Source organism: Emydura macquarii, unplaced genomic scaffold, assembly GCF_026122565.2.
Source record: "Emydura macquarii macquarii isolate MOO-44397 ecotype Brisbane River unplaced genomic scaffold, CSIRO-AGI_Emac_v2 contig_1253, whole genome shotgun sequence".
NCBI lineage: Eukaryota > Metazoa > Chordata > Testudines > Chelidae > Emydura > Emydura macquarii.
Genome location: NW_027131390.1, coordinates 20,420,139 through 20,441,562, shown reverse-complemented (window position 1 = coordinate 20,441,562; position 21,424 = coordinate 20,420,139). Strand labels below are relative to the sequence as shown.

Genomic DNA, 21,424 nt, shown 5'->3' with positions numbered 1-21,424 from the left:
AGACCTGGCTTTATGCAGAATGGCTTAAAGCAGATGCTAAAGCCAAGCTGTATTTTTTCCCAGACTGGGAATGGCAGCAGTTGCAGTCAGAATGGTATCTGAACTGCACCTCACTGGATTGCGTAGAGGTCTTTCTGACAATTCCATAAACTTTTATTGACTCATGCTTAGCTACCAGTCTTGCCACAGAAATGCCTTATTTTCCCCTTCTGCTTCCTGAAGTGGGGACACACCAGGCTGAACCCCTCTAGCCACGGATCAGGAATTGGGGAGGGGAGTCATGTGTCTACCCTAAAGGTCATTGGAAAGCACTGGGAAAAAAACATCTTGTCTCTTTTTAAAGTATACTTAAGCACTTCAAAGGAAACATCGTTTAATGTGCACTCATGCCTCCCCAGTTATGGATTTGTTTCATGTTATACACTGAATTTGGCACTGTGTACAAGGAATCCACAATTCCCAGATAAGCATATGGCTTCTTCAATAGTGTTCATTTGTGATCTTGGCCTGATGTAATGTTTCTCTCTGTCTGGCATGAATCATCTTCAGCCCAATTGACATTTCTTTGAGGAAGTTATAACCCACTGAAAAAGAGCTAGCATGGAAATTGGGACTCTCTAACTACTGTGTGGGAAGCACACTGGATTATATACATGCACACAGTGAAATATTTGCTAATGACTGGCTAACCATAGCTCATAACAGACAGTAGCACCTCATCCCATAAAAGAGTTCTCCCATGTTAATCACACTGCATTGCCTGATCTCTTGCTACGCTAGCCAGAAGAATAGCACTCCCTTTGGCGTCATTAACAGGCTTCACTATGCAGAAGTACTCTGTGTATACTGTCCCAGAGAAACTAGGATATTCAGAACTGTCATATTTTGGCAATCTGGACGAGTCATGTCATCAAGCCAGCCTTGGGCTCTACACTGATAGGAAAGGCTCGTTCCAATAGGCTTTGATTTAGACAGCCAGCTTTCCACACCAGCCCTGTCTCCCAACAAATTCTCCCTGTAGCAACCTGCCTGGACAAGTGAGACTGGGACATTAAAACAGTGAATGGAAGAGGGTAGTGTCTGTGTGTGTGTGCGTGCATGCATGCGTGTAAGGAAATAATTTAGCAGTTGCTATCACAACATTTTGGATAACCATATGGTAAGATCCTGGCTGGTAACAGCATATGAAGATTATATGTACTTCCACAGACAATCCTTTCCAGCCCACTAGAACAGATTAATCAGGATATACACACAGCAGGTGCTCATGGAAGTAAAGGTGGGGGGGAAAAGAGCTTATATGTGACCTCACTGGTCCCATTTGATGCACAGCAAGGATGCATGGTGACGCCATTGTACCCTTCCCTCGTCATTCCCTGTCCATTCCCTTCCTATCTGCATTGTGCAAGATTCAGACATGAGCAAGACAGGAAGGGGAAGTATGGCAGGCAAAGGGCTTAGGTTTTTTGTCTCTATCTTAATTCTAGATATTTAGCAATGTTGCCAGATGGTTTTAAATCAAAACTAACTGAGAATGCTCCTAGGAGGAAGAACATGGAGCATAAGGTAGGAGCTGTGAGTAAGTTACTCAGTGAGGGAGAAACACAGCTGAAAGCTCCACTGCTTGTGGCACAGAGAAGATAGGAGGTTTTGTTCAGTAAGTCAGAAAATTCTAGATATTGCTCAGGTGCAGAAACACTGATACTAAGTAGCAGAAAGTGAAGACTGTCTTTGGGGAAGAAAAAAAGAGTAGACTCAGGGGACACTCAGTCTAGACAGGTAGGGCATAGTTGCCTATGTATGGGACTGGGATAGGCCTTCCTGAGTTCTAACCCTGGCTCTTGGGCAAGTTACCATGAGCCAGAGCACTTATGCATGTGCTTAAGTCCCATTGAAATCATGCTTTAAATTAAACACACAAATACTTTGTTAAATAGGGGCCTTAGTATCCCTGCTCTCTAGTTTAGAATATTTACCTGCTCCACAGGAGTGTTGTGAGGAATAATTAGCTTGTGGTATGTAAAGCACTTTGAAGATTAAAAGTGATATATAGTGGAAGTGCTAATTATTATTATTAGAAATACCTTCCAGGCAGCAATATGAAAGGAAGGAGCTATGCATTGTGTCACAGGCTCCTTGTGGGTCAAAGAGGAATAGCCTAATCTACACTACAACACATTACTGATTTCCAACAATTGTGTTAATTGACAATGCTGAATACTGTTCAGTGGTCAACGCAAACCAGACAAACTGTGTGTAGCATCATGTCAGCTCACTGTGATGGAAAGAGGAACACAGCAGGGTAGAACGTGCCTTCTCTGGCAATGTGATTGATTTACAACTAGAGTGGGGCAATTTTTTTTCAGCAAATAGATAATTGACAAAATGCATTTTGGGAGGGCATCAAAATTTGTGAATTTAGTTTGAATTCTAAAAATTGTTTCTGCCATAAAAGCGGAATTTAAAAAAAAAGTCAAAACAGTTAATTTTGATATTTCAAAATAAAATGTTTCAACTTTTTATTTAAAAAAGATATTTTATGTTGAAATTAAGCTGGATTTTTTTAAAAAAACAAAAAAGTTAAAGATACCCAAAACTGAAACAAAATGAAAAAAATATTTCAGTTTGAACAAAACATTTAGTTCAACACCAAATGCTTTTTTTGGGGTGGTGGGATCTTTTCATTACAGCGAGAAAAACCAATAAAAATCAGTGTTGGTTCAAAGCAAACCAAAACTTTAAAAAAAATATTTTGGTTTTGACCCTGACTGAAAAAAAAAAAAAAATCGGTTCTTTGCTCAGCTCTACTTTCACCCCTTTTTAATAGTCCAGTTTGTTTTTGCTCCTAGTTAAATGTAAAGCCTGATACTTGTTTTTAAATAAATACATAAAAAAAGGAATAGATTTATCACATCCCTGCTGTCTCAGAGTCAACACCCTCTGGCCAACACAGCTGTATTGATGGCCTCTCTGGGAGCCAGCTCCTCTCTTCATCAGCCAGAAGAAAGGGTCACAACAATAGAAGCCTTTTGTAGAGCAGGAGAAGAGGAACTCCCCACCCCGCAATCTCACACTCCCCCCAACTCTTGTACAGCCTGGGGAGGATTAGGATAATGTCCACTGTTTGGCTAAGAATCTGGAGTTAACCTCATCCCAGGCAGCAATTCCAAGCATGAAGTTTAAACTGGAAATAGTTGCTCTGTAACCCTAGTGGTCTGCTGCCTGAGACTCAGTGGTAGTGGAATTGCCTGGCAATATCCAGTGGGCAGGACTCTCTGCAACCTGTCATTACACTGTCACAGAAGTTATAATGATCTTCTCTTTAAAACATATAATACGTGGCTTAAACAACGAGAGAAGATGGGGCTGGGTTGGGCTGGGAAACCCTGAAGGGCCTATCACCCAGTTCTTCTGGCTCCCTATGCCTGGTGCAGGCAGGAGATAAGGTGCTGAAGCAGAGTCTTCCACAGAGGATGTCATGAGTTTGCTTGCTACAGACACTTTCCCCATCCCACAGTAGAAGGTGAAGCTCCTCTCCTTTTACAGGAAGAACTTACCATTCCTTCCCCTGTGAGGTTGGGTGCACCTGCCCTAGCTACAAACAAAAGGATTGTTTTCCATGGTGCAGCACTCAGCCCAATGTGTGCAGACTTGTATGGGGGGAAAACTCCCTTCCCCTTTGACTCCTATTCTGAGGGTTCATTGTGAAAGCCTCACTTTGCTGCATAGAGGGGGTGGGCACCAGAGTTTACTCACCAGCTGTTCTCTCATCCAAGCAGTTCCCCTTTCACCATAAAACATGAGCCTTATTTATTGCCCTGATCCAGGTCACTACCACATTAGGACTCGCAGATACTCCAATAGCCTCCATAGTGATGGTGCTTTGGGGCATCTAGAGATGAGCCTGAATTTAAATGTTGCCTCCTCAGCTTTGGTGAGGACAGGTCTGAATTCAAACGTGACCCACAGTTGGATTTCATAGCTGCCCCTCTCTCCTGGAGGTGAACTCAAATCCTGCATTCAAACACTCTTGAGTTTTGTAGTTCACATCTCTAGTGCTAGCCAAAAGGAGACAACATTTGAGATGATAAAACATGACACCATCATTTTAGTAAAAGCCTGCAGGGGAAGCAGCTGTTCTCCTTGCATTCTGCACTCAGGGCTAGATTCACAGCCATACTGCAGTTATTCTGTGATGGCACCCTGGCACAAAGCAGCCATAAACCTGGAGGTTACAGGCAATCGGAGATTCCCCCAGCACACATCAATCTTTTCTTCTACTGATGGTGTAGGGGCTGCTGTGCCATTCCCTTCCTGCTACCCAGCATAGGGGTCATGGCCAGGACACCACTGAGCCCTAGCTGGCAAAACAGCTTCTTGAGGCTGTGAGCAGTAAGAAAAGCCTGAACAAGGACCAGCCTGGGGCAAGAGCAGTCCCAGGATTGGGTCAATCAGAGATAGTTTAAAGTCATCTTTGTCCCCAGGTCTTCCCTACAGGAGAATTTCTGTCCTTCCATTTCAGCACAGTTACATCCCCCCACCTCACCAATACCACTAATAGGAGCTTTAAAAAAAACAACCCTTATCTGTAGCCCTAAGATGTCCCCTGCTCATGTGACTAAACTTGGGGTGGACCTAAAGTTTTCCAGAACATATATTATTAATATACAGGAAGATTTCCCCTCAGAATTTCCCACTGATACAATGACTCTTTATACAAAGCTCCCATAGCTACTACTGCATCTCCAACATTTAGCTGAGTTGATTATTTTTGCCTTCAGCACCGTGTAACTTGGCTGGATGATTTTTCTCTGGAGTGGATTATGTCATTCACTGGACTGGAGTCTCTACATTTTATATTATTAATGTGATTATTTGGCTTATACTACATGGCTGGTATGCATGGCATTTTAGACATCTGAGGAAATGAGGTTCTTTCCCCAAGAAGTTTGGGGTCTACATTAGAGAAATAATTAATGAATAATTAAAATCTAAATAAAGCTTGACAACACTCCATAGACAGAGAGAGATCATACCCCTGTACCACTCTTGTAACTGGACCACCAATACTGATCTGATTTAGCCAACTTAAAGCCAACTTCATGTGAGGGTTTTGACCCAATCTTAGAATATCTACCTCCTTCCGTGAACATCAGGCCTGATTCTCAGCTGCCATAAATTGGTGTAGTTATACTAATTTGAACCGGCTTAGAGTCTGCACTTCTTCTATCCTTATGTCTCAATTTGCTGAGCCCAGCTGTGAGACAAATAATCTTCCACATTCTATGTAACACAGGAAGTTTAACAAAAATGCAGATGCAATTGCTTTAACATAATAGTAAACACTTTCTATAAAACTTCATTTTGAGACTATGTTCTGCTGTAAATGACTGAATGACAAAAGGGAACAGACACCAGATTCACACAGGACTGAGATAAATTTGGGTCTAAATGGAAGTATGTGCCTAGGGTCTGATTTCCCAGTCATGCTGACTGTGCAGAATGGGATGTCTCATATGCAGTAGGAGGCTACCGCCTGCTGGACAAAGACTTAACTGTCGGTAATATTCCGTTCTCTGTGGAGCAGCTAAAGAAAGACCGCAAACAAGGAAGGATGTGGATTGATAAGTCAGTGAAGTTGCTGGAGGATGGGGAGATAAGCATCTTTCTAGTCATGAGGGAGTAATACAACTGCATTCTAGATCACCCTTGACATTTAGAAAGTAGGTGCCAAGTATAACAGTGGTGTACAATAAACAGTGGTGTAAGTGATGGTTTAAGTTGGACTCCTAAAATGGGTGTAGGGCCAAATGCTGGCCCATTAAACTCAAGTGGCACAAAGTGCCCAGATTCCACCTATAAATGGCCCACAGAGAAATCCTCTTGTGAAGCCAGCTGCTGTGTCTGCTGCCCTCCACCATTTGTTCACGCTGGGGAGTGTAAGAGAACTGTGGGCCCTTACTGAAACTTAGTGGGGCTTTTTGGTTGGCCCTCTCCTGACTCCCAGTACCAAAAAAAGGGGAAGGGCCCATGAGAAATCAAAATCCTGAGACTGACGGTCCCCAGGGTCAAGGGGGAGATGCCAGTGCTCCAGGTCAGCCTGATTGACAGAGCAGGCAGACCAATGAGGGAGTCAGGAGTCTTGGGTCCCATCCTCAGCGAGAGCTGGAGCTGCCTGAGTCAAAGCAAGGCCATGCAGCAGCCGGCACTGAGCTGGAGTCAGAGCAGCAGCAGCAGGCAGAACCAGAGGGGCCAGAGAAGCAGCGCAGCCGGGGAAAGTGAGGGGGGGACCCTGGGAAGTGAGATGTCACCAGACTAGAGGTCTTGCAGGCTGGATTTGGAGGGGGATTGTGACCCCAACAGGAGGGTCGATGATGGGGAGAAAGGTCCTGCCACCTAGAGCCTGGGGCTGTACGGCCATTGCCTGAGCAGGTGTCTGACCTGTGCTCTCACCACCACACAAGCAGGGCCTGGGACCTGTGAGGAACAGACAATTTTCCTCATGTCCCAGAGCCTGCTGTTTGTGGCTTCCCTGTGCCCACAGGGTGGGGTTTGTAATACATTGGGGTCGACCCAGGATGTCGGCCTCAGAGGGAGGCCACACCGCTTCGCTACACAGCCCTTCAGGGGTCTAGGAGCCCAGGCCCTCCAGCAGGGCGGGGCAGCAACTGGTCTAGAGCCTGAGCAAATAAATAGTCTACAGACCTCAGCCTGGGCAGGGCAGGCAAAGAGTCTCTAAACCTGTGGGGCTTCACAGGCCGAGGGGGCGGCCACTCCAGGGCTGGCAGGGCACAGGAGTGGGGAGCGGAACACAGACCCTCCCAACTCTACCACATCCCAGCCCAGGGTCCCAACAGTGGCAGGGCATCCAGCCAATGGATCAGGAGGGCTCCAGCCGAAACTCACTGAACAGTGCTCAGGTTTGAGCACGGCCAGACTGAGGTTGACGATCCCCGGGCTATTTCCTCCACCCCAGTGCTCACATACCAGTATTCCCAATTGTGGTCCACCTCCTGGGGGTAAATTGTGAGAGGTAGTCCCAAGCAGGCCCTCAGCGTTGCTAGTGTCTGGCAGCTCCTCCAAGTCATTGGCGGCAGGGTCCTAGACTCTAGGCCAGTGGTTCCCAACCTTTTCTGTGCTGTGGCACACCTTGATACTTTTAATTATTTTGAGGCACACCATCATATAGTCTCCAAATGAACTCATGAATATTCATGAGCCACTTCAAACACTTCATGTAGTTTTTCAAAAAATTCCATGGCACAGTGAGCAGTTGGGAAACACTGCTCTAGGCTCCAGTCAGTAGACAGCTATGGTGGCCATTTAGTAGGCCTGGGGTCGGGCTCAACTCCCAGCACTGGGGAAGAGACATCCTTCTCACCCAGCAGCTCCCCCCTGACTGAGCTGCAAGGCCTGGCTTTTATACTTCTTCCTGTTCCATCCTTGCACTTCCAGCCTGCCCACCAGGTGGCATGCATCAGCCCCCTCAGTGTCAGCCTTGGCAGGAGGCCACACTACTTCACTACAGGTTATTTGTTTCCTTTAACCTTTCTCAAAATTAAACAGTTTGATAAACTATTTGCTTTGAACAATATGTAATGATGAGTGGTCAGGGAGGCATACAGTGCAAAGAGAGTACCCTGAGTGGGGACACCCTAATCACTGTCTTAAGTGGCCATGACAAGGTTGGAGGGTAAGCCTCCCAGGAATCCTGGGCCCAGCCTGGTCCAGGATATGAGGACTCTGCCACATGGGAGAGTGCCTCAAGCTCAGGCAAGCCTCTACCTAAAGGAAGTGGGAGCAAGGACTCGGATCCTTTTGCTAGCCAATTCCACCCAGGTAGCGTATAAGCCAGGAAAGTTCCCCACAATAGCAGGGCCATTACCCCTGCTTACATCTACCATCAGGTACCAGAGCGGCTATATACCAGTGGCATAATATCCCCACATGCAGGTAGCTGGCCTGGCACCCTAGCTCATGAAGGACTCCTGACTACACCCAGCCTTTTTAGATCCCTCCTTCAGAGCACAGTTTTGTTCTTTAACTTAAAACATGAGCAAAACATCACAACAATGCTGGTCCTCTGCCCACCACAGACTCCAGGTCCCATAGGTTTTCCCCCAATCTCTCTCAGTGCTGAAAGGAGAAGAGACTATCCCCCTTCAATCCCCCTGCTTCAGAGCCTACTGTAGGAACTTATCTCCCTCCTGCAGACCCCTCCAATTACCCTTTCTCAGCCCTTTATAGGGTTCACCTGATGTTGTCCCAGCTGCTTCTGATAATCAAAAAGGGCTGACTGGCCCTAGGCCCTTAAAGTGGAAGCCCACTCTATTACATCAAGGCTGCTCTAACACACACCCCATACACAGGTTCAGATAGCTGTACTATTGCCCTGGTGACTCTTCTTTCCCCTTGCCAAGCAGAAAGGGGAAGCAAGGGAGAATCTGATCTTAGATTTTGTGTGCTTGGGCTATTATTTCTCACTTGGTGTTTTTTTAAATATGTGAAATGTTTTGAGGCATATCCCTTTTTCTTTCGAAAGAATTAATTCCTCTGTAATTACATTAATGCAAAAAAAGCAAATAGAAGATTTAATAAGAGTAAAGCAGCCTTTAAGCCCTTTGCAATATAATCAACTGATGGACAAACATTAATAGAAATATTAATAAAGGTACAGTCTTAATGGCATTTAAATTCATAGATGTAATAGTATAAAAGACACATTTTTCTTTTACTAAGCAAAATAACCTTTGCCCATCTTTGCTGAAATAGCCACAGCATCTGATCTTGTTTCTTTACCTGAACAGAAACATACAGTATTGGATATTACAAGGAAAAAAATTAGGAATAGATGGCATATAAAGTTTAAAGTTTAATCTTTCTAGTTTATAACAATAGCTACAGGCAGATAAAATGTAATGAAAATTATATTTAATACTTAATCAATTTGTTTCTTAAAAGAGTGATGTTTAGATATTTTTATTAAAAGCAGAGTTTTTTTGGTTACATAAAAGTCATAAGATGTTGAACAGCTGTTGATCCATTCAATATGAGAGGTGAAATCCTTATTCCACTGAAATCAGTGGGAATTTTCCATTTATTTCAGTGAGGCCAGGATTTCATCTGGGGACACTAAAGGATAGAGAATTTCTTATAAAAACCCATTCCCCCAGATCGGGGCACATTGCTTTTGCAATTTCAAACAGAAACTCTTTCCACTAGGATATGCAGCCTATGGCTACAGTCCAAGGGAATTTGCCATTAGAGGGCTCCTTTATTCCACACTGAATGCCACACCAACTTATTTGACCTGATTCTGATTTCCCACTTTTTTCCCCCTTCCCCACTAGTGTATCTCCCTCACTTCATAGCATTTACTCTAGATTGGTAGTGGAGTACATGAAGATCAGAATCAGGCCAAGTGAGTTTTATAAGGAAAAAATACACTAAAAATATTGATTATAAGGACTGCAGATTTTAGATCTGTTCGCTAGTTCATTCTGACTTCTATGTGCAGGCAAATCAGACAAAGCATACTGCATCCTTTGCTTCTTTAATAAAATATAAAAAGACAGGGCAGAATTACTTATGGCCACATTGCTCCCCCCAGTCAAACTCATGTGGGGTGGGTGTTGTTCCATGGGGGAGTTTGACCCTGCTGAGAAGGAGCTGTAGATCAGCATCCAACTCTATGGACTCCCTGCCAACCTGCAAAAGGCTTGGTTCCCCACCACTGGTAACAGGACTGATGGGAAGATTATGTGCATCCCTACATGTCCCCACTCCTCCCAGCCTGCCACAGTCTAATGCAGCCTGTCTCACTGTCCACCTAGTCTTCACCCCTTCCCCAACACCAGGATTCAGTAAAAGCCTCTCAGTAGGGTACAGTGCCATGCAGATAGCTGACCCTCCCCATTCCATGCAAGAAGGTGAGACCTCACATATGGAAGTCCCCCTCTGGGATCAGATGCTAGGGACAAGATCTGACCCTTACATTTTAGCTACACATTGCTCTCCATAAAGAGGGCACCTATGAAAATGGTGATTGTCCCTGTGAGACACACAGACCCATATCCTCAGATAGTGTAAAGCAGCGTAATTCCTTTGAAGTCAGTGGAGCTGCACTGATTTACACCAGCTGATTGTCAGGTCCAGAGAGTGTGCAGAAGGCTGGGGCAAGGCCTATGCACCCCATCCGTTCCCTTGTTAGGCCCCACTTTGAACTGGCATCACTGGAGTTGAGAACATTCAGCACGTTGCGGGGTCTTGGTCTATATTTCAATGCAGCCCTTCATCCCTGCATTCTCTGGGAATTACTCATCATAGCTTTGCACAGCGAACAGCATTGTTTATTCCCTGCTGGTGGGGAAAAAAAAACCTTCTTGTTTGTCAATGAAACTGTCCAAAGTGAATTTTCTCATCTTGTTCTGACAAGGTATAGGTGAGATTCCAGTGTTAATTGGATCAGGCTGAGTGTCAGGGTAAAACTGTTTGATAGGGGGATAGGCCATAAAGAGCATTATACATTAAAATGGAAAGCTACAACTCAGATCTGGATACCTGACATAGATGTGAAATATACCCATAGGGGCAAGAGGGCAGTCTTAATGAATGTAGCATGGACCATTCATAGGCATATGTGCTCTTCCCACAAAGGCGTGGAAACAAATCACAATGGAATTAATTTTGAAGTGCCCTGGGGCAGCAATGCTCTGAATGGCATTATTGCTTTTTGCTCATTTTCAGCTTGTGTGTGATTATGGCAGTGCCATAATAACCTTTAAACTTGACCAAGAAAATGGGGATTGGAACGATAATAGTTAACATGCCAAATACGGCAGCAAAGCCTGCCATCACCTGGCCAAAAGTGGTGAGAGGGATGATGTCTCCATAGCCCACAGTGGTCAGTGTGATCAGAGCCCACCAGAAGCACATGATAATGTCTGTGAAGTGCAAATCCCCATGGTAAGAAGGATGAGCACCCAGCAACTCTCCATAGAAGAAGAGAGAACCAAAGAAGAGGGTTTCAAAGGCCAGGATCATCAGCAGGAAGCAGATCTCTCGGATGATGGACTTGAGTGTGCAGGACAGGACTCTCATGATCATAGGGGTCTCTATTAGCTTGAATATCTTCAGGAGTTTCAGGAGGTAGATCACACGGACAAAACCCAGCCAAAGTGCTAGGCTCGGCATTTTCTGAATCTGCTCTGCTGTGAAGAGCTCAATGTAAACTGGGAAGAGGGAGAGGAAATCGGCCACATTCAGAGGGTTCCTGAGGAATTTCTTTTTGTCTGGGCAGAAAAAGAATCGCATAGAAAACTCAAAAGTGAACCAGAGAACACAGACCAGCTCCAGGTGGAGCAGGTAAGGGGCCTGGTGATAATAAGGGTCATGGATGCTGTGGATCACATCGGAATGGCCAAAAATAGTGAAGTTAGCAGCAACGTACTCATACTGTGCTTTAGTCTCCTCACAGAATATGATGATGATTCCGATGATGAACAGCAAGGAAACAATAGTCAGGCACTGCAGAGGGACAGAAAGGTCAGATGTAGCATCAGGTCAGTGTGAGGGTATCTTTCAGCATCAAACACTACCTTCTCCTATACTGATGTTTACCCAATTTCCTTCTAGGAATTGATTCACACATTGAAGGTTTCTTTTTCTCTTCCATCCTTACCTGACTAAGGCCAAGAGAGGGATCTGGGTTGAGGAAAATAATGTGAACTAATTGCATCTGGGCTTGTAAGGAAGGGGAGACATCTGACAGGTGGAACAACAGGGACAGATTCACTGAAATCACCTTAGCACCAAGCGTTGGCTCAAGTGATTCAGCTGCTCTAGACCAAGGGTTCTTAAACTTTTTTTGCTGAGACCCCCTTTGAAAATATTTCAGGCTGTGATAACCTATCACCCCAAAAAGTGATGACCCACCATGCCATGTCACTCTCCCTCATGTCACCCTTAGTTCTCCACTGCTGCTGGGGGAGGCATTGCCTTCAGAGCAGCTGGCCAGCAGCAGCTGCTCTCCGGCCACCCAGCTCTGAAGGGCTCTGGCTATCAGCCATGCATAGGGCTGACAACCACAGACCTGGCATGTGCAGGGGCTGACAGCTCACAATCCCCCCCATAATAACCTCATGATCCCTTGAGGGGTTTCGACCCCCAGTTTAAGAACCCCTTCTCTAGCCAGACTGGAAAATGTCTGCTGCCTTCTCCAAACCTGCAGTTGTTGCCCCAGGTGTCTGTTCTTGTGTGACAGAGGCAGGAGAGGCACTGGAGGTGACTGGAGCGGACTTTGTGTAGGGAATAGGGATAAGGAGAGGGGAAGAAAGGGCAGGGAGTGTGAGAATGAGAGGAGAGGAATTAATGAAATGCACTAAATAACTACTTAACTGTACACAGCACAGAAGTAAATACACAGCCCTAGCATGCAGAGCAGGAGGACACGGCCAAGAGCCATAGCAATGGCATAGCACTAACAGGGAGACATAATGGCATTTTAGTAAAAGAAATTAAAGTGAGCTGAGAGTTGACACTATTTTTTCCCGATAGCACAAGCAGAAATCAGTAGGTGCTATTAAGGCCCTGGCATAAGTGTTTAGCATTAGCTCAACCATTAAATAGTTTAGCCTCCATTCTGAGGTTTGGAAATGCAGGTGAGCTGGTAGAGAGCACAGGTAAAGAAGAATGATTGAATTTGAGCTGCTTGAGTGAACAGACTCTTAACTGACTCATAGGCTTCCAAATTACATATCTTGTATTGTTTAATAACTGGTAGATAGTAGGTCTAAAGGCAGTAAAACTCTCCTTTACAAATAACAGATTTACAGTAGGGTAAATCAGGAGTAATTTTAATGAAGTCAGTGAAGTCAGCAGTAAAACTTGAGTGAGGGCAGAATCAGACCCTATATTCATTTAATTACACATTTATCCTGTTTCTGGTTAGAGAACCTTTAATGAACTGATCCTGATTTTCAAAATATTTACCAAATGCTTTGGAGGAATAATTTAGAGCCTATAGATTGTTTGTGAAATGATCACTGCAATTATTTATTAATCATGCTGAATGGGGAGTGGTGGGGGGAATGTCACTTAAGTCACATGGTCTGATTTCAGTTCCCAGGTGGGATTAATAACATTTTATAATATAAAAATAACTCATAGCATCATAAATAACTCATTTCTAGTATGAATTTTCAGATGAATAATCATTAGTGCTAAAACTCATGAAACCTCTAGGATTCACAAATTGCCCAGGAATACCAGGGGTTGTCCAAATTCTTCTGTGTAACTAATAGTATGACCCACCCAAAATCAGAACAAGCTGAACTCCACACTATTGGTGAACTCACTGAACTCACAGTATTGGTGAATTGGATTGTTATTCTGGGATGTTTTATTTAATTATTCAAGTACTGTGGTTGTAAGCAGAACTCTGAACCTATGCACTAGAGCTGCAAGTTCCTAAGATTTTTCCACTGAGGTTTGAATTCCAGTAACCCCAACAGATGCAGGCTCATGCTGAAGAACCTGTCTGGATCTCCACTGGGAGCATTACCTTGGCACTTAAAGAGGAAAAGGGCTTTTCAAAGACAGACCAGATCTTTGGCTGCCACCTGGCCCTCCAGCTGAAATCCCTTCTTTCCACCTGGACTATGAGGCACTGGTCATCAGCATCTTCATTCTCATCCCAAACATTAAATTCCTCTGACTGGCTGTCTTTGTTGGTCAGCTTCAGCCAACAGCAGGGTGCCAGCTGTGCATCACTTATCTCCCAGAAAGCCAGCTCTTCTTCTAAGACTGACCTGCAGATGTCTGCAGGACAATGGAGGTGTTTGGTCCTGTAATAGCTCAACACATAGCCAAAGAGCTGAGCACTCCTATCAAAGAAGAATTCTTTTGTGTTAGGATCATAATGGTACATTGTGCTAGCATGGGGCTCAGTGAGGCTGCACAGCTTGGTCCCTGGGAAGGTCCGGAGGGTGCTGCAGTACGTCTCATGTCTGATTCCTCCAACATTCAGGATGATCTTCTCTTTTGAGCCGTCCATCCTTCAGGTATCAAATGGTGGGTTCACGTTCCAATTGGTTTCTGTTAATCTCTAGTAAGCCTACAAGAGGGAGAAAGGGTAAGAATGCAAATTAAAAAAACAAAACCCTCAAGGCTGCAGATCTGAAGGACAATTTTCCATGGCATATCACACCACTCTGCTAAAGCTCATTTTGTAATTTCCCTGAGCACTGGAATTTCCTAGAGAAAGTTCCCGACCTCTCCCACCACTGACCTATTCTATTCAGTATGAGCTCTTCTGCTGCGCTCATCATTCATCTGAACGCCTTCCAATAGTGCATTAAGCGATGTGACTAACATTGGTCACGTGTTGTTTGTTCTCTCATCTTCTCCCTAGGGGGGAAGGGAGTACAGTGGAGTTTCTTTCATTTTAATTTAATTTTTTAATATACATGTTGATATGTATTTATGTTAGAGAAAGCAAGGTCAAAGAAAAGCACCTTGCACTTGAAGCACAGGATGGTGAGGTTTGTGATGGTCCTTAGTTCCTGAGGGAATTCAGAAAAGTATTCTCTCTCATATGGATGAGAAATACCCTTTGTGTATTAACTTCCCGTGTCCCAGAGGAGCAGAACTCCCGACCACGGTCTTCATCCCAGAGCTTTTGGTGTTTTAAACTTCACCTATCCTGCTGGGTGTGGGAGATTTTCTCCTCTCTCCACATTGCCCTGATGACTTGGAGAGTCACATGTGAGATGATGTGACTGCAGTGCTGTGAACTGGACCATGCTGTCTGGGAAAGGGAGGCAAATATTTTCCAAGGTTTCATTTTTCCCCTTTATTCCTTCCCTCTGGACTCATGTTGAATTTAAGCATCTTCCCAGCTGCAGGATGCTGCTTCCTCCTGGAGTCTATCAACATGAATCCTGGGTCATCTGGGAGAGGTTCATGAGCAACATGAGGCACTCCCTTCTCCTGAGGCTGAATGTAATGCCTCCATAGCAATCCCAGAGACCCCGCTGCCCTGGACCGCTCACTGAGCAGCATGATTTATGTACAGTTACTGATAACCCAGCATCAACTCCATTCTCCAAAGCTTTTAAAGTATGTGGAGCCCAAATGTGTGAAAGCTGTTACTCAGAGCTGTATAAATGTCATTACAAGAGAAATTTCAGGGGTCATCTTCAGTCTCCTGCACTATAAAACATGTGGCAAAGGCAGGGAACAGGGGCATTTTTTAAAGGACCATGGCTATTATGCACACAGAGATACCTTGGTCACTTCTGACATACTACATCCCCTTCTATAGCAGTACCGGGATATATCTCTCAGTTCTGATCTATATCACTGCCAGCTGTTCTAGATCTCTTTCCTTCCCACTCCCATGCCTACACCTGCGTGATTCATTCCTGTCTGTATTTTATACCACAATATGGGAGGAGGACCGCTCCTGCAGTGCCTCCAGTTGTCACCTACTTCTTCTTTGTGGAAAGCACTTGGGCAGAGAAGCACCAGCTCCCTCATGTGGTACCAAGGAATGGGAGCTCCGCTGGTAATCCAGATTTGAACCTACAGTCCAGAAATGAAGGGCTTGGGCACTATCACAGTGTGTTACCAGGCTCCCCATACAGTTCCCTTTCATCAGAAGGCTCAGTAAAAGACGGCTCGGGCTGGCTCATAAATCCAGTAGAAGCACAAATTAATTGTTGTTTGGCTGCCACAATAATGGCCCTCAACAGAGGTGCACGCACGGAGTGCCTGATCCAACTTCCAGTGAAGTCAACAGCAAAACTCCTATTGATTTCAGTGAGAACAAGATTGGGCCCACCCAGTACATAGAACACAGTACATAGTACATTGGGCCCACACTCTGCTTTGTGCTTACAGCACATAAACCCAAATTCTGAACAGAGGATATGAGTGACCATCAGCAAGTTAGACTAACCTTCCCAGAGTTTAGAAAACCTGTTACTGTAACTTTGCAAAAGCATTCACCTTCCTTTTACAAGCAAGTAGCTGTGTAAAAAGCTGTTTTTAAATGCCTTTGCTAAATTCTTATTCATCTGCTTAGGATGCTAGTTACCATTCACTTCACAGTACAAATCCCAAGTGAGAAATCAGTTATGAAACTGCATTTCAGATCCTTACCTTGGTGTTATCGCAGTAGCTTTGTGACCAGAGGAGCGGAGAAGAAGCCTAGAGAAAGAAACAAGTTCAGTAAAAACAGGATGTTCAGTGGCTGGGCTCCAAGCTTAAGCTCATGGATGCTAGAAAACAGAATCAACCAATCAAATAGAGAAGATGTTGAACCCCCCTTAATCCCCTCCAAGTTTGTCCTATCAGCAATCACTTTTCATCCTCCAAGGAATAACACTCAAACATGTCAACAACTGCTAAGCCAGATGTTCTCCTGACCACATTATTCTGTCCCTCTGCCACCCGCTGTGCTTCTTACAGCCTCAAAGGGCAGTGGTATTTTGCAAATATGTAGCGCTCAAACTTCCTGGGCCCAATTTAAAATTAGAATGTTGAACAACAGAAATGCAGGGAGAATTTGTTCCTTTCCTGACTGTTCCTTACAAAAATTAAAGTAAAAAAAAGAGCTGCCACCCTACTTTTATTTAAAAGGCTTTCCATTCATTCCTAGCTACAGAGGAAATAAACTTTTGCACCTGCAAATTTTTAACTTGTTTTTGTTCCTGATCATATTCGGAAGAATTTAGGAATCTAACTGCTGAGCCTGTTAAAAGAAAATTCACTATTTAAGCCAGTGTATTTGAAATGGTCTTTTAATTACTCCTCAAAGTCTGTTTCCAGATTTCCTCTCTGAGGCTATTAGTAATACTATTCAAAAGAATTAGAGACAAAAAAGACTTTTCAGGTCACCTTTCTCACTCCAGCCTGAGCAGGACTATTTCCTAATGGTATGTCTATATTGCAATAAAACACGCACAGCTGGTCTGTGACAGCTGACTTGGGTTCACAGGTCTCAGGTTGTGGGGCTAGAAAATTGCAATGTAGACCCCCATGGAGTCCCAGAACATGAGCTCCAGTTGAGCCTGAACATCTACACTGCAAGCACAAGCCAGCTGACACAGGCCAGCCGCAGGTGTTTTATTGTAGTGTAGATGTACTCTAGGACTCCAGTCTAGTTTTAAATTACACAAGCACCTCATCATAGGAAGCTCTACCAGATATTTCACCTAACATTGGTTTGCTTCATTTTAACCCACTATACTTAGTTATGCTCCATAGGGCTCTGCAATCCTCCTTTCTTCTGTCTGAAAAGAGGTATTTGCAGTTGGTCCTTGCAGGCTGATTGATTGGGCTAGTTTCTGGTCCCCCGATATGCACCACTCCTGCAGATGAAGGTGCTGTAAAGTGGCACTAACCAGGCAACTGAGAATTCCCAGGGTGGTGCACAGCCATCACAGACAGCCCTGTGCCATGCCTTTGTCAGCATCCAATGCAGGGACAGGGCTGGTGGAAAAGACTATAGCAAAGTGTTGCTGGTCTCCGGCTGCCAGAATGGCCCCTTTGGGGCTGCTAAGGGTTGTTTTAACTTAAAGCTGTTGGTCCCAGGGTCGTGGAAGCACTAAATCATCTTTGCCCATCCCCCCACACTCATGCAGTTAGTGCAGCTCTGCCAAACACAACGGTCAGGTCAGTAAATACGTTTCCCTCTTCTCCAGGTGCCAGGGAGTAAGTGGCCCCAAGTGAATCATAGACACTGCTTCACTTCTGTTCCCCTCACAGTCACATGACTCCTCCTTGATAAATTCCTGTTGAGTGTCTGTAATCAACCTGTGCCCAAGTGCTCACCTACTGTGACTCTAGAGCCTTTCGTAATATGGAAACCTTTTAGTTACCCAGTCCTTCCTCTGGCCCCCGTGTAAATATGGGTATCAGCTCCTCTACAGCCCGCAGGTCCTTCTCCAGTTCCTGTGAGGTGTTATGATTTGGTGTCAGCTGCTCAATTTTTCCCTTCTATTCTAAGGTCTCACTTAATTTCTTCCATCAAATATGAAACTAAGTTCACAGGCGTTACAGCACCTCCTACAGTACGCTTTTGCATGAGCACATTCAAACTTTTACACTCATTTTCGTTACTGAAGCCCCACGGTATGTTCCAGATGTGAAAAGCCATTGAAATAACAAGAAACAAAATGACACAAGCTATTACTGGACTCTAAATAAGACCTTTTGATAGCAGTAAAACAACAGCCTGTGTCATCTGATCATTGTTAAAGGCAGATGAAAAGTGCAAATCCGGTTCCAGAGAACAGGGCCCTTTTCCAAGTTTTCTCTCTGCCTGGTATTTTCCGAGAATCTGCTTTCCCTGCGTGAAGCTCTGCAGGAGCTTGGCAGTGACCTTCAAATCTCTTCCTTCATTTCACTTTTCTTTGGGTAATGAATCTCGTTTCATTTTGACCTAGATTTATTAAGGCCCAGGGCCAGGCAGTTTTTGGGATAGTTATCACTGTAATAAACTTTGCTGTGTTTTCAAAGATAATATTGTAACAAAACTGATTCAGATCCCCTAGTAGTTGAAATAAAGACAGGGGTGGTGACTAGATCCAGCTGCTAACAAGATCTGAGCTATTGTTTCCTGTTTTCCAATATCAGATTCTTTATAGCATTTCTCTTTATTAAATAGGAGAGAAAATTACAAACAGTTTTTGTGTATTTAACAAAAGTTTTAGGATGTTTTTCTCATCTGCTCTCACTCAGCTATACAGGAAAGGCCAAGCTATGCTCTCCGTCACACCACTCTATTTCTGGTGTGGCTTAATGTACTTATTGGAGTTACTCTACATTTACACTGCTATAAATGGGCAAATAAAATAAAATAAGAATCAGTTTGTGATTTATAATCTGAAAAAGATAGAATAAACTCCCATAAAGGTTCTTGAAAGAAAGATTTACGAGTTGCTGGTGAAGATGATTAGCAGTTTATTAAATACCAAAGATGCCTAAGAATACTAAACAAGTATAAAATATGCTGGGTCCTGAAAGGCTGGCAGGAAACAGAGCCAATGGGGATACAAAACAGTTCACCAGTTCCACTCTATCCCACGTCAGTAGCAACTGAGAGAAAATATTTTCTCCTATCAGGCTGGCCACTTTGCACTATTCTGGTTCCATAACCTGCTGGCCTAAGTTAGAACATCCCTCTTAAGATGCTGTAATGCACACCAGGTCTTCTTGGGATGAGGGAGAGATCACAGGCCCCCTGATTTCCCCTCTTGCCTTCAGTACAGGAAAGAATGTTAACCCCGAAAGTTATCACTATTTTGTAGCTGGTCATTTGCCTGTTGGAAATGAATTGGGGGTGTCTATCCAGTTCTTAGGCAACAGTTGTTTGCATCACAAAAACAACAATCACAACTGGCAATAACTGATTTACTGGTTCTTAGTAGAGAAGCTAAGGAGAAAACAGCCAGAGACTGAACTCCCTACTCACCCCTAGGAGCAGTCCCTCCACACCAAGGAAGAGGCACATTGCTAGAGGCAGCTTGCACAACTGGGATACATAGAGAGAAAGACTGGAGTCGCAGAGGCTTTCAAACTGTTACTTTTCACCAGTGCTTAATTCACTTGAGGAACGGATAAGAAATCCTAAGTGCTTTAGAACAGTGAACTCTGCTTTGTAGTGAGAAGAAAAAAGAGAGATGGCCTCAGTCATTGCTGCCAGAAGGTGAAGTAACTGCTAGGACAACAGGCAGGACTGGATTTACTGGGGTTGGGATATGAACCATCCACACAACAGCTGAAGTCTTCATTTCCAAAAGTGACACCCTTTGTGGGGCACACATTCCAGAGTCAGATCTCAAGAATACGGGGGTTTATCCATCCTCAATATAAGTGGTAGGGACACTGAAGGCGCAGGAAAAACTAAGCCCTATGCCCAGATCTCTTTCAGGATCTTCCCTCGGGGCACAGTTTTAGTCTTGAAACATAAAACAAAACATCATACTTTTCCCCTTGTCTCTCTCAGGGCTGAAAGGAGAATACACCCATCTCTTCCAGCCTTTGCTTCTCAGGGCCTACTCCAGAAACCCATCTCCCTTCAGTTGAGCTCACTTAGTCCTTTATAGGGATCACCTGATTCCTTCCCAGCTGAGTCTGATACTCAAACAGGGCTGGCTGTCCCCAGGCCCTTTAAGGGGCAGACCATCCTGTTACACATGCACGTAAGTGCATATATCATCTGTCAAGCACCAGTAAACAAATTGTTCTTCAAAGGTGGGTATTAAGATGACTTGAAAACTGAAAGATGGCAACAGTAAAGATGATGCATTCTGAGGCAAAACTGTTTCCTTGTTTGAATACATTATGCACTCTATACTGCCTCATAATAGTCCATCTAGAAGCTTAGCCAGCGAAATTCTTAGGTCGTGTGTGTTTTTGGTAAGGCCATGGGTGGAGGAGTCAGAGAATACGCTGCTCGGTGAACCTGTGCCTTTCCATATCATTCCAGGGTGAACCTGCAAGGCCAATTTAATTGGAAAGAGACAAGTTCTACCATGAAGGCATATGTTTCCTACTCATGTCTGATCAACTGAGCAAGCCAGACCTGCAGAACCGAGGCAGAAAATGGAGCAATCACTATGGCTCTTAGCATATGGAATTAGAAAGGTCCTATGAAGGAGAAAAGGGACTACACTATACTACCTTCACCCTGAAGCCTGAGAGTGAGTTTGAGCTATGGTACCCTTCATGCTACCAACCCTCAAACCACTATTCAATACAAGAATCACTTACAAGGCACTTCCAGATACATGGCAAATCATAGCCCCAGATGATGCTGAGGAGCATTCATCTCAACTGAATTCACTGCAGAAAGTTGATGCTCTGGAAGAGGGTGAATTTCCACTGCTCTCTGCAAGACAAGATGAGACAGGGATGATTTCCACAATGTGAGAGAAATGGTACATCAAACTGTTAACTGGTGATGAAAATCCAACTGACATGAATAACTGCCAGGTGTCAAGAATCATCTAGTCTCCATCATTTTTTCCCTATCAAACTTGAGGAAGTAGGTTTTGGAGGCCATATGGGTTCCTCTTACTCTACAATATATTTAAATTTCACCCATTTGTAAAATGGGAAAAGAAACCAAAGCTGATAAGTCAGCATTAGAGTTATAATTAGAACTCAGGACTTCTTGGTTTCTAACTCCAGGTGTGACCCACTAAACCACAGACACTTGGAAACAGACTACTGCTATGTACAAAATTGCGCTCAAGATAAAAATTACATATAAATGAGCCTAGTCTAACTACAGCACATGCATGAAATACAGTGATAAGGACACCTCTGTGTGGTCTGCAGAACAGGAATATATTCTTCCTCCACTTGATCTCTTATGCCTGGTCTGCACTACAAGGTTTTGTCGGCTTAAGTTGCC

General features: G+C 44.2%; 1 protein-coding gene across 1 annotated transcript; it reads right to left on the bottom strand.

Moving 5' to 3' along the window:
- Positions 1 to 8,604: 8,604 nt before the first annotated feature.
- LOC137153937 (voltage-gated potassium channel KCNC1-like) lies at positions 8,605 to 20,869 on the bottom strand. Its single transcript, XM_067549726.1, has 4 exons — positions 20,779 to 20,869; positions 16,162 to 16,209; positions 13,562 to 14,113; positions 8,605 to 11,526 (listed from the first exon to the last, which is right to left on the bottom strand). The coding sequence occupies exons 3-4, from the start codon at positions 14,051 to 14,053 to the stop codon at positions 10,723 to 10,725; spliced, it is 1,296 nt and encodes a 431-aa protein (XP_067405827.1). The 5' UTR covers positions 14,054 to 14,113; positions 16,162 to 16,209; positions 20,779 to 20,869; the 3' UTR covers positions 8,605 to 10,722.
- Positions 20,870 to 21,424: the final 555 nt, after the last annotated feature.